This window comes from Chinchilla lanigera, unplaced genomic scaffold, assembly GCF_000276665.1.
Source record: "Chinchilla lanigera isolate Chin_1 unplaced genomic scaffold, ChiLan1.0 scaffold00018, whole genome shotgun sequence".
NCBI lineage: Eukaryota > Metazoa > Chordata > Mammalia > Rodentia > Chinchillidae > Chinchilla > Chinchilla lanigera.
The window spans coordinates 25,602,669-25,616,895 of NW_004955419.1; the positions used below are offsets into that span (position 1 = coordinate 25,602,669).

General features: G+C 36.2%; 1 protein-coding gene across 1 annotated transcript in view; it reads left to right on the forward strand.

Moving 5' to 3' along the window:
- Positions 1-14,227, forward strand: part of Erp44 (endoplasmic reticulum protein 44) — an 81,187-nt gene that overhangs the window by 18,265 nt on the left and 48,695 nt on the right. Inside the window, exons 2-3 of the mRNA XM_005382816.2 lie at positions 10,536-10,608; positions 12,328-12,367. Of these exons, the coding sequence (XP_005382873.1) occupies positions 10,536-10,608; positions 12,328-12,367 (113 nt within the window). The remainder of the gene's footprint in view (positions 1-10,535; positions 10,609-12,327; positions 12,368-14,227) is intronic.

Sequence of the window (14,227 nt, forward strand, 5' to 3'; positions counted from 1 at the left end):
GACCTTGCACTTGCCAGGCAGGCTCCTGTGCCGCTGAGCTAAATCCCTAGCCCCTAGTTAATGATTTTTAATATATATGACAGCTTTGAGGTAGTCACTTGGGGGATTTTATACCAAGAAAGGAAAATGCAAGTCTGTTTGCTTTCTGAAGTTAAACAGATGTAGCATATGGGATAGCGTTAAAGATTCTTATAATCATTTAATTAGGATAGACATCTTGATGTTATATGACCTATCAATGACTACTTCTGATTGACATTTAGGCTTGGTTTGGTTTGAAGCAATAGAATGGACCTGGGATATAGCTCAGTGGCAGAGCACCCGCCTGCCAAGTGCAAAGTCCTGAGTTTGATTCCTAGTACAAAAAAAAAAGCAGTAGAATGGTTGTGAAGATAGACTTTTTAAAATAAGTAGTAAATGAAGTATCTTAGGTCTATGTAATGAAATAATGGAATTTGGTAATAAAAATATTTTTACCTTATAACACAGTACTCTGTGTAGGAATAAGAAACTGGAAAGTCTGAGAATCATTCTAGTACTAAGTGAATATGGAAAAAAACAAGCCAGATACTGCATTAAAGAACAATTTTTCTTTAAAGACCAAGAAAGTGTTACATGTTCAGTAGTGAAATAAGTGTATTCTACATGTGTAAGAAATATTTTCTTCACATTGCAGTGTAGAATGCATACTCCAACAGCAAAGGCTGGTAAATAAAAAGATGAAAGAATTTGTATACTTTAGGAGATACCAAGGTCTTTTAGTATAAACTGTGAAGGGTTTCTCTTTTTTTTCCCTTAAAGTGAAAAGCTGGGCATGATGGTGCACACCTGTAGCTCCAGCACTTGAGAGGCTGAGGCAGGAGGATCACCATGAGTTCAAGGCCAGCCTTAACAACAGCCACCAAAAAAGCTAAATGAAAACATTGGTATTTCCAGAGTGTGTCGGACTTCTATCCAACTCTGTCAAGGGTGAACAGATCCCCTGAACTAGGTGCCCGCAGATGTATAAGGAAAAAAAGAAAACCAAGAGAGCCAAAATTCTGTGGTCAGGTGCTAGCAGCCTCTAGGACTGACTGACTGACTCCCGATTACCATCTTCAGTAACCTTTTATTCAGCATCAACCAAGGAGGCAGCAGAGGAATTGGAGGATATCAAGTGTTTTAGCAAGAACAATACAACTCAATTATCATAGGAATGCTATCTGACCAGTAAGCCATCATGTTATCTTCCTTGGCGCATACCTGAGCAAAGCAACTAGTATTGACCCAGGGCTGACAATGCTTATGCTAGACTTCCTCCAGAACCCAACAGTCTTGGCTAGATCAGGCCTCAGGCAATACACAAAAGAGTAATTAAAGAATGTCCTGCTCCACAAATGTGTAGTATTTTGAAACACTGGTATACCGTAGTTCACCGACTGTAGTATATTGGCTATTTTCCCTTTCCTGTCCTTCGTCCCCAGATACAAACTCCTTGTCTCAGGGTACGCTCCTGTGGGGAGCCCAAATGAAGATAGGCTGTCATAAATTTTCTCTATTTTGGTAATGGCTGCTTGCATCCATTGCGTGGTGTCATTTTATATGTTTCCATACATCCAGTGTTTCCTCTGTACCAGTTCTTGGCCTTGGTTAGGTTAATGTAAAATTCAATTTTGTTGTTCTTGAGAACTTTTTTCAAGTGGTACTTTCTATTTCCTATAGCATCCCATCAGGAAACTTTTAGAATTATTAAGATTGTTCCATAGCAGTGCCCATACAGTTGTTCCATGTTAAAATTAACTCAAAGTTCATTGAAAGCATGGCCAAATGGAATACTAACATACAAACTCATTGTCCATTATCCAGCAGCCATTTTCTTTTGGGGATAGATACTGACTTTGCAGGAAGTGTATGTGACCCTTGAAATTTTTTTTTTGGTCTTTTTGAGACAGGGTCTCACTATGCAGTTCAGGCTGACCTTGAGGTCACTTTGTAGCCCAGGCTGGTCTCCGGCCTCAGCCTCCTGAGTGCTGGGATTACAGGCGTGTGCCACCACGCCCGGTGACCCTTGAAATACTAAGTAAGAAAATCTTTTCTGTTTATTTCTAAAATGAAAGTGAAGTTGTTCTTCTGATCTTGCTAGATGTAATATAAACTATATAATGTTATGCACACCCTTTTCCCACAGTGCCTAGCGTGTAACAGACAGTTCTGTAAAATATTTGTAGGATCAATGTGTGACCAAGCAAAAGAATGTATGGACCACCATGTATGTACTCTCTGGTTAACAAGCTTTCCATTGCTGTGACAAACTATTGGAGAAAATCAGATTAAAAGGAGGCAAGATTTGGCTCACAGTTTCAGAGGTTTCAGGCTGTGCTTGCTTGGCTTTGTTGCCTTTGGGCCTCGGTTGAAGGTCTTGGGGTGGAGGAGGCTCATGATAGAAAGCACAGGGACAGAGGAAGCAGCCAAGTGTCTAGTACTGTATCAGTGGCCTAACTTCCTCTAAGCTTAAGGTTCCTTAAGGTCCCCTTATGACTGCCACAGGCTGGTAACTAACCTTTAGCACATGGTCTTGTGGGACATTTATAATCGAAAGCGTACATGTGGAAGGGAACTTTCTTTCATCAGGCGTCTTGGACAGGCAGCAGCACAGTACAGCTCAGAGTAGGTCAGTCATCATTTTCTCTTGGCATATGTGTGGGAGTATTTGTTCTGGAACTTCAAGGACTAGTGCTAGGTACTCTTTGGAAGATAAGGATAAATAGAACATTGTCTTATCACCATCAACAGCTTTCATCTCCAGGTTCCAGGATGTACACAGAAAAAAGAGGATTTTGTCTTGACTTTTCTCCTGATTCCCAAGTTTTGTTACTATTGCCATTGCTAGAACTTTGGGTTCTAGTAGAGTACAGTGTGGTTATTTTAGGAAAACCATCCTTTCCCTATATTGAGATGCTCACTCCAGGCTCTGAAAACCTTTTAAAAATAATAACATCCTCTCTAAAGGTCAGAGAAGTACATTGTCTCTTCCAGGTGCATTGGTCATAGCATTTTTAGATATAATGAACATTAAAACCAGATGATATCAATTTTGAGCAGGGAGTATTGGGAATCGAACTCAGCGCTTTGTGCTTGCCAGGCAGGCACTGCGCCACCGAGCTACATCCCCAGCCCCCTATCAATTTTTAATGGAATTCTGTGCATGATCACATTAGTGCAGAAAACTATGAAATGAAGCAATTTTTGTTTCATTTGTCCTGAGTTGTTTTTACTGGCTGAATTGGAGATTGTGAATTATATTATCTATATTAGGTATATTTTAGTATAGAGTTTATATAGAAAATATCTGCACATATATTAATTAATGAAAAAAATGCTTGTTAGTGTTCTGTTTCTTTATAAATGCAGATTGGTTCTAGTCTCACAAGTTGCCCTGATGCTGTAGGAAGGTTATACCACTGAACAATTTAAGGGTTAAAGTAGCTTCCCAGTATTATTCTATACTTAGTTCTATTTTTTCTTTTCTTTGAACTTCTAGTTCATTATAATGCTTCTGGGAATACTAACAGTTGTGAGATGTGCCTTGATTGATACCCAACTTCAAGGCCCTTAGTTCCTGTCGGCCTCAGCTTCTTTTCTCCAGGGACCTTTCAACGTCTCCTAGCTCCTTGCAGCCAACTGCAAACCTTTATGCTTCTTTGCCTGCCAGCTTAATGCAAAACTGAGAATAATAGTGGGCTGACACTGAAATGAGAGAAGTGGCCTCCAGGGAGGAGAAGCAGCCTGGGTGCCATGACATTGAGACCTCAGGTGCTAGGCTGATTTGTCAGTCTGGATTAGGAATGGAAGAGGGCTCTGGCCTGATATATCACTTATTTCTTGCTGTAGGAGAGACATAGTTTGTAGAGGACTTTGAGACTCTCCCCACGGAAAGGCAAGTAAATGAGATTTAGCAAAAATACACAAAATGTTACTGCAGAATGCCTTGCAGATGTAATGTCAACTGAGAACAGGGAAACCTCTGTAGGGGCGGAAACATCTTTTATTGAAGCTTTTATTTTATTCTGTGATTTCATGCAGAGATACCTATACAAGGTATTTTTAAGGCAAAAAGTAATATGCTTTTAAAGATTAATGTTTATTTGAATTTCTAATAAGATTACAGAGTTTGTATTTTTCTAAAATTACAGCAATTTGTAATAATGAAATTGTCATGAGTTGTAACCTGTTTTTATGTGCCTATTTGAAGACCATGAAGTTAGTGCAGAGTTTATAATGAATTTACATGCTTGCTGCTAGAGTAAAATACTTTGTTCTCTAAAACAGTGCTCCCTAAACTTCTGTGTGCATAGGAATCGTCTAGGGATCTTATTCTGGGTCCAAGGTTCTGAATCTCCCAAGCGTCCCAAGTGGTCCCTGATAGTGGTACTGGCTCAAGGGCCAGTGTTAAAATAGCAGGGTTTTAAGGTATTGAGCTTTAAATAAACAGATTCACTGGAAATAATTCTTGTTTTGTAAACTCATTTACTAGAATATTTTAATGAAATACTTAGAGTCTAGTAAATGCTTCTGTGAATATGACTCTTACTAACTAATATATGATAAGCCACTGGTCATAAAATTTTGTCCCAAGTCATTTTTGTTTTACCTTAAAAATATAAGAAACATCTGGTTTTATCCAGTAATGTAGCATAGCCATTCCTTTTTGGGGTGATAATTTGCTAATGATTCATTTTATTTTTTTAGAGTTTTATTAAGCTGTAATTGACAAAAACAAGCTGTAATTGACAGCAAGAAATAAGTGATATATCAGGCAACAGTATATACAGTACTGAAAAATACAATATGGCATTTGGTTTATGTATACATTATGAAACGATTAAATCAAGCTACCCTGTCCATGACATTTCATGTATGTGTGCAAACATTTAAAATCTAATCTCTTGGCAATTTTCAAGTTTATAGTACATTATTATTAACTATAGCCATCATTCTATACCAGAGATCTTGAAGCTGTTCTTAAGTGTGGATAGTCTATGCATTGAAGTGTGTGAAAATCATGAGAGGAATAGTGGTGGGGGGAGCAGAAGAAGGTACGTCTCAGCTCGTAACAGCTCTGAGACACTACTGTAGAGGCTTCTGCTATAGTGGGAGGATAACTTTTGAGATTCCTTCTCAGCTTGTGAATTCTCACCAAGGATTGTGCTTTGTGCTATTAAATAGCAGTTAAAACGAAATTGGAGTGTAGCCTTCATTCTCATTTTATGAGCTTATTTTCCTTAAACATGTTTTCAAAAATATTCATTAGCCATTTTGATTTCTAGACCTCTTTCTCCCACTTTTTACTTCCAGTGCTGTCTCTGAATTGTCATTTCATATGGAATGGTAATAGGTGATCTGTGGGATATAAAATCTTTATTTCAAAGCACTCATAGTTTAGTCGGGGAAGTAAGTTACCAGCACAAACAAACAATTTAAGGACAAATATTAGTATTTTTCTTTATGAAAGAATAATGCTAAGACCTTACAGAAGGGGCTCCAAGAGTTCATAAGAGAGAAATGAATCACTGTGGTCTGGGACCGGGGGAAAGGCTTCATAGAAAATGTAGCTTGTGAATTGGATGTTGAAAACACCCAGATGTTGTTGAAAACACCAGATATTCTTTCTGGGTTGTTACGGCAGCAGAAATTGCATAAGCATGGCATGGAAGGAGGAGAACAAAGAGACATATTTTAGGAGAATAATAGTACATATTTTATAAGTACTGTAAATTCCTTGAATTCAGTTCTTGAATTTATAACTCACAGGATTTGGATTGTTTGTGAGTGACCTTAAAAGGGTCATGTAGCAAATTTTTAAAAATTATTAATGTTATTCCTGTGCTCAGAGTTTATTGGTTCAAGTCAGTGAGTGAAGCTAGAGATTGACTTAGCATTCATGTCTTAGTCCATCTTTATTCACTTTTATTCCATTTTTACGAGGAGATATTTTCTTCTTAGTTGAGGATTTGGTGAATAGGTGGTATAATCCCTCTCAGTTGCCAACTGTCTGTTAAACATAGGGTGACTGCATCATTTATTGTCTGAATTAGAGCTCCTGAAGCATGAAAGGGGTGGTACTCTAATAAAATTCCAGGGCAAAAGCGTAGGCAAGGATTTCTCAATAAGCTAGAGTTTGATCAACTAGAATGTCCTGTGTAGGTGCTCTAACTGCAGTCATTTTAGTTGGAGCATGGGATGTGGATGGAAAGTGTAGGATGTGACTCAGTGAAGCAGGTGTGAATGGAACTAAATGTCAGGTGAAGGAGTTAGACTTAACTTGAAGCTTTTTGGCAGAGGAATTGTTTTACATCAAGCCACATTCAGAAAGATGACTCTGGCCTCTATGGCCAGGTTGAATTGAAAGGAGACATTCAATTTAGAGAAAATCATAATAGTTCCCATTAACTCTATATTCAGATGGTGATCATTGGTCCTAATGTACAAGGAATTTTTACTTTTTAGAAAGATTAGACACAGACCTTTAATAAATCATTTCCAATGTGTATTATTATTATTGATATTAATTTATAATTATAAAAAAGATCCTGTTGAATTCGTGCCTTATTCAATACTAGTTTTATGAAAGAGGATAGCACTAGGACTTAGCAGTGTGTACCAGAGTATTTTGTGTGTGCTAGTATAATAGCATGGATGTATGTTAATATGGTAGCAACTAAAATCTGTCTTAATTTTGAGAGAGAGCGTTAAAACTGGGTGTGGTGATGCACACCTGTAATCCCAGCACTCAGGAGGCTGAGGCGGGAGGATCGCTGTGAGTTTGAGACCAGCCTGGGCTACATAGTGAGTTCAAGGCCAGTCTGTACTACATAGCGAGACCCTGTCTTTAAAAAAAAAAAGGATAGTAAAACAAAACAAAATGAACTTATGGTGGTGCCTACCTGTAATTCCAGCATTCTGGAAGTCTGAGGCAGAGGGATCATAAGTTCAAGCCCAGTCCAGGCCACTTAGTAACTTAGGGAGACTTTGTCTCAAAAACTGAAAAAAGAGCTGGAGGTATAAATCAATATGAAGATCCTGGGTTCAATCCCTAGTAGTGGAAAAACAAAACAACATAAAAATAGCTTGCCTTATCTGTAATCAACTTTTCATTGTCCACACCTTATTTCAACTTGCTGTTTAATCCAAAGAGAATTTTACTATTTTGGTACCTCTCATTCTCCTAGCCTATGTTTTCCCTTTTTCTGTTCTTGCTCCATGGAACAGGTTGGTCTATTGATAATGAAAAGTTCTATCAGGAAAACCAAAGCTACATGCAAGTGGGACTCAATCTTTGATGGACTGAGTATGCGGTAGTGGAGAAGAGTGCACTCATAGAGTAGGAGGAAGTGGAGCTTGTTCAGGGAGAAGCAGCTGCCTGCGAGGTGGCTGCCAAGTGCTACAGAAATACAGCTTGTGCACTGGCATCCCGAGCCGGTGAAGTGGCCCTCGAGGACTCGGGGAAGCGTAAGGAAAGGAAACCATTGTAGGGCCTCAATTTCTAAAATCCGTCTGTATAATGGAAGATTTTTTTTACTTGATAAAGAAGTATCTACTATTTAAAGCTAGTTTTTCTCTTTTTAAAAAATCAATTTTTGGGCAGTATTACCCATTTCCCCGACGTGCCTTGTCTTTTATAAAAGGTCGTATCACTGGATGTCAGACTAAAATGTTAGAGGAGATATCTAAAGAATTGTGAAAGGTGATTTCAGATATTTCTCTTCACTTCTATTTAAGCAAGAAATTAAACTAATGAAGAGAACAATGAAGATGTAAAGTACTAAGTTTATGTCTGTGTGTATATAGTCTACCATATTGATAATGGTGTTTCACCAGTAAAGGTTATATTCTTAATGACTATTAAAATCTCCTATTAAAATTTTCCATATTTTTGCTGTTCATTTTTGAAAAATTTCAGTTTCCATCAAGTCTAAAACTAAAAAAAAAATTCCCCTCCTCTCGTCCTGACCTGGAGCTACTTGTCTTTTCCTTAAGCTCTATAACATTTAACACATAAAGATGTTTCCCCAGGGGAGTCTTACTTCTGAGGAGGGCTGACATGAAAAGAAACAATTTGTCAGACCAGTGGAGCTTGCTAACAATTCAAATAAACAACCTGCATATTAATAGAAATGTTAATGATAATAGGAAAGTGCCCTCTTTCTCTCCTGCAGGAAGGAGAGATTAGTGGGTCAGACAATTTTCTTGCTTTGGGCCTTCTTAACAAAACAACTGTTAACAGAATGTCAGTCTTAGTTCATATTTATTAGTAGTGTTTTAAGTAGTGGTTTATTTAATACAGCCAAATTGATCGTTGCCTCATTTTTGCCATTACCTAGCATGCAAGTATTTTTGCCATGTAAATACTTTAAAGTGAAAAGCAGTTAAGTTTAGAATCTAAACATATATTTTAATAGATGATTGTGAACTCTTCAGAAAGATTCCATTGGAGAATGCAGCCAAAGACCATTATCATGTGTAGTCTAGCAAATATCCTATTTTGCTCACCTCTGGGTCATCACTATTACAGAGTTTGGGAGCTCCTTGAGATAGAGCGTAGTGTGCCTTATGTATTTGTACTTTCAGTGCCTAATAGATATTCTGTACATATTGTTAACGACTGTGAAAATGAATAACTTTATTGCTTTCTAATCGTATTTTTCTGTTTCCCTGTTTTTTTTTTTTTTTCCCAGACATGTAACTGTAAAATCTTGCTGTACCAACGTAGTTAGATTCTACATTTATCTAGATTTGGTCAAACTAGTGAGGGAAAGATCTGTTAATGAAGTGTTGAGATTGTGGAGGAGAAAAGATTTCTTCTTCGCCCATCTCTAGGTTCATGGTTGAGAGCCCTGTAATGCAGATAAACAAGGGAAAAAACAACAAATTTATTTAATGCAGTATAAGTATTATGTGATGGGATCCTTCAGAGTTGATGACCTAAAAAAGGGGGGAAAATAACCTGTATGCTTTTATGTTTGATTTGGTTAAGAGTATACAGTTATGCAGAAAAAAGTATGATTGGACAAAAAAGGAGTGTAATCTGATAGCAGTAAACTGAGGGGAATTTAGCAAGGCCTATTTGTTTTTCTTGGTGTCTCTGTGCCTTCAGAGATAGGGATATTCTTTTCTTCCAGTTCTCAGGAGGGTGTATCTCTCATGAGGGGCCTGTAGGACGCCAGAGAATTGGTGTTATGGCTGGCTTTAGGGAAGAAGGGTAGGTCAGAGAGACTTTTCTACTTGTGCTGCTTTGGCATATGCCAAGGTACCATATTGTGGGGTTGCATATCCTTACCCCCATCAATATTAAGTAATGACTAATGAGGGAAATTTGATCTTTTGTTAATTTTTGAGGAATTGAAAATATAAGTAAACTACCTGGAGATTTGCAATCATTTAATTTAATTTTAAGAGTATGGTTATCACTTGCTAGAAGACGTGATTGTAACTTACTGGGTGTATCAATTCCAGTGACTTGAATGTAAGATTTGGTATTATCCTTAGCCTCTTTCTAAGACCAACTCTATAGAAATTTTTTTTAAAATTAGCTAGGATTATTTACATGCTAATAAATGTCTTTATATATCATTTAGATGGAATTATTAGTAAGTTACAAAATTTTGAGTTGTCACTATTGTGAATGGTGAAGTGTCCACGAAATGGGTGGCCAAAGGAGATTTCTCAGTACTGTGATCAGAGCCAACATTAGTTGTGTCAAAATAAAAAGCAGTGGCTAGGTGAATGACAATGTACAAACTGTTTTAAACAAAAACTAGGCAGCAAAGTATATTAAAAATGAAACAAGGAAAGTAGTACTTTTAAAAGTAAAATATGCTAGGTTAGTTTAAAATTTTATCTCTTTGTTATGTAGGTAGCAGGCTAAGATTATCTTTGGTAAACTTTGGTTTTGGATTTTAGGCACATTAAAGGGAAAGCGTAACATTTTAAAATAATCTCTCACTTAATACTGTTATGACCATTAAAGTTAAAATATAACGTTTTTAATCTCTTAAATAGTCTCTCACTTAATACATTGTTATCAGCACGAGTCAGTGAAAATAATGCAAGAAGAGATTTGGGTTTACTGTTGGCAAGTCTTCTCTGATTCTTCTGCCATTTTTTTGTTCTGTTTTAGGGACATAGTGGGATAGAATCAGCAAATTTAGCTTTGGTTTTATATAAACTCTTTCTAAGCAGATACCTGGCAGTTTTTTGGTGCTGTACAGATAAAGTTGTTAAAAAATATTAATTTAAATGAATGAGTAAATTCTCAGTTTTCAAAACTATTTAGAGACAGTTTCTTTTGTGTTTGGAAGTGTAGGAACTCTTATTTGACTAATTTTAGGATGAAAAGTTGGTATTTGTTGACCTATTGAAGGGTTAAAATAATTATTAAAGCGTAAAATCAGTTGACATTCTAAATAACAAATGGAACCAACTTTATTCATTAATTTTTTTAGACTTATTTGTCTTTTGTGGAAATATTTATTAATTTCACATTTTAAAATTTTCAGGTAACTTGGGTTTTTACTCCTGTAACAACTGAAATAACAAGTCTTGATACAGAGAATATAGATGAAATTTTAAGTAAGTACCTCAGTTTTTAATAGTATACTTTCTTCTCTGTAGTGTTTCATATTAAAAAGAACTTTACAGTAAAATCTCATTTACCTAGAATAGTAAAGAGCTGGTATTCTGATTTATTTCATAGCTTGCTGAATTAAGAACAGTTTTGGTTTTTGTTTTCAGTAAAGTTTCTTAAAATATATGTCTTCTTTCCTGTGTTAAGTAATACTTTTAGTTCTTTTTTCTTTGCCTTAGAATACATAATATTCTTACCAGTCTAAGGCTCCTCAGAAGCCTCCAGAACCATTGTCCAGTACTAAGCCTTAATGACCTTAGGACACAGCCACGAATTTGTTTTTCTTTTAATTAATTTGCCTATTCTAATCTCTTTTAGTTTCATTAGACTAGTTGAGTTCAATAAGTGTTCACTGTTTGCATTGTTTAGTGAGAGTATTATTTTAGATAAAATTAATTTGTGAGAAGCAATATCTCATTTTTATTTATTTATCTTTCTTTCTTTTTTTGTTTTGGTACTGAGAATCAAACTCAGGACCTTGTGCTTGCCAGGCAGGCACTTGTGCCACTGAGCTGTATCCCTAATATCTCATTTTTAATAATGGTTGAGGGAAGGCACAGTTATGGTTGGTAGAAAATTCCAGTGTAGGAGTTTTAAGAACATGTATAGTAGGTGTAAAATGATTTTTTTTTTTTGTTTGGGCTTTTTTTTTTTTTTTTTTTGGTACTGGGAATTGAACTCATGACCTTGGGCTTGCCAGGCAAGTGCTTTTGCCACTGAGCTATATCCCCAACCCCTTTTTGTTTGTTTTTAAAATACTGTTTCACCCAATGGTTTTCCTATAAGAAAACAAAAAGTCTAAGAGATTAAAGGAGTTAAAATATTCATTAATTACATTGTTTTGTGTTCCTGGAATATTAAGTGGTACAAAAGACTATTTCCATCTTATAGGATTTCTTTAGGGTACTGTACTAGTTCTGTATACTTTAGTATGTATTAGATTCACCTGAAGTGCTTGTTAATGACTAATTGCTAGGACTGACCCCCAGTTTCTGATAGAAACTGCTGGTTACCCACCTAATTTGCATTTCTATAAGTTCCTAGGTGATGTTGGTGCTTCTGGTCCAGGAACCACAGTTTGTGAACCACAGCTTAGATTGAATAGGCAAGTGGATAAAAAGTACTTCAGGTAAAAAGAGAGGGACATTGAAACTCATGTCATTCTTACTCCTTTCATCTTCCAAATTCTGGAATATCTTTATGTTTTATTTTCATGAGTACTTGAAGAGTTGAAGTTTCTCTGAATTAGGTTTAGGCAAAAGAAACAGTAATATAGGTGTCTTCTGTGAAGTAGGATTTCACTTGCAGAACTAATTCTCAGTTATTCATAAGTATGGAAAATCAAAATATGGATTACTAAAATCCTCATTCCACTATGAGAGTAGGCATTTAGTGGCTTACTTGCCCGATGTGGATTTGATTTCTTTTATATTCATTTAATATGCAGTGAATACATAAGGATAAGAGTTATTTTTAAAAAAGGAACAAATTATATATAAGCCACCCATGACTGTATGTATGGTTTTCTGGGTGAGAGATAATTGTCATTGTGAAGTTTTAGTTAGCCTTTCTTTATGAATGGGAAGAGTTCATGATAAAAAATCATATCTTCAATTCTGTTAAAATTATGTATACACAAATTACTTTTCTTTTTTCCATTTCAGACAATGCTGATGTTGCTTTAGTAAATTTTTATGCTGACTGGTAAGTAATCCTGCTTTAATTTTTTTCCTTTTATTTTTTTAATTTGATTTTGTTTTGTTTTAAACTTGCTAAAGGTGAATAGTCCCGTGCTAGAAGAGGGTAAATGGGGCAGCTTTTTTGCTATTTTAAGACAGTATTCTATACACAAAATCAGTTAAGGCTCTTCAACATATAAAACAGGTTAATCTGTTGAGTTCTACTTTTTTAGAGGCATATAACTGATTTCATTATCCTACATCTTAAAACAGCTAACATAAAAACTCAAATATGACCAAAAAAACCAAAAAAATGAATGTGGCAGTTCTGATTACTCTGACTGTGGAAAGAAGCACAGAGGTTGGAGGTCAAGGTTTAAGTGTGGCAAATTTAGAGGGGAAAATAATCTGTCACCCTTTCGAGGTGGTACCCCCACAGTGTCTATTCTGCTGGTGTCTTTTCTTCCTGAAACCTTTTCTCCTTTCTCTGAGTCACATCCTGTCTTCTGTGTTAATATGGTATGCCTTGGACCACTTTGTTTTTTTTACTACAGGTTGAATATTCCTTATCTAAAATACTTGGGATCAGAAATGTTTCAGATGCTGGGTTTTTTTGGATTTTGGGATATGTGCTTAGTCTACCAATTGAGTGTCTCTAATCCCAAAATTCAAAATCTGAAATGCCCTAAAATTTGAAAGTGAGCATCATTTCTGGTTTGGATTTTCAAATTAGGGATACTCAGCCTAATTGTACATTGTTTTGTCATTTAAAAAAAAAATCTGTTTGTGCCCTATTTTTTAATCTGTTGTGCATAAAAGACTTTGAGGACAGAAATAATGTTTTATTAGTATTCCTAGACGGTAGAACAAAGACATGACATGTAGTAGATGTTAAAGAACATGTCAGAGAGACAGGAAAAAGGGAGATTTAGCTTGAGAGAAGTTTGAAATATTGGTATGATCTTTATTTTTGAACAGTCTTTATCCTATTAGACTCTGAAAGGCTTACTAGCTGCCACTACCCTACTTCAGGCTAGTCCTGCAGTTTATCTAGATTCCAGCAATAATCTCCTCACTTATTTTATGTGCCCCCTTTCTTAATGTGCTTTCATTGTGTTCTCTATAGGCCAGAATTCTTTACAGTAGTGCAAATTAGATTAACTTGTACCCCATGTCAGGCCCCTTGTTTTCTGTTACCTTTGGGTTAAACTTTTAAGTTCCCTGCTTTGGCCTAGAAGACCTCTCATGATTTGGTCCCTTCCTGTTTCTGTAGCTGTATCTTTGGCTCCTTCTACATATTCTAGTTATTATATAGAACTTCTTTTACTTCCTTTAAAATTCTCTGTTCTTTCATTGGTGGACTTGTGGTACTTCCTCTGCCTGGAAATGGTATTTCCTGAGAACTTCTTGTTCTCACCCACTTCTTTACTTAGTGCTAATCACCTTTCAAGTCTTAAATTATGTGCTGCTTTTCTCAGGTCATCTCAATCGATATGCCTGCCCCTACTCTCAAGTCAGATTAGGAATGCATTTTACAAAGTCCGACTTCAGGTGTTTTGACTTCACCATGATGCAAAACTGATAGTCAGTAGAAACTGCACTTTGAATTTTCGTATTTTCCTGGGCCGGTGATAAGCAGTACTATGTACTCTTTCAGTAGTAGGTAGCAGTGGCAAGCTGTAGCTCCCAGTCAGCCACATGATCAAGAGAGTCAACAACCAGTATGTAACAATGTGCTGTCTTTCTGAGCTCTGAGGTTTCGTAGGTTAGCTATGTTAAATACATTTTGGACTTAAAGTTTTTGTTTTCAGTTTATGATCAGTTGTAAGACTTGACCCTATTGTAAGTCAAGTAGTATCTGTATTTCGCATAACACCCCAATCTT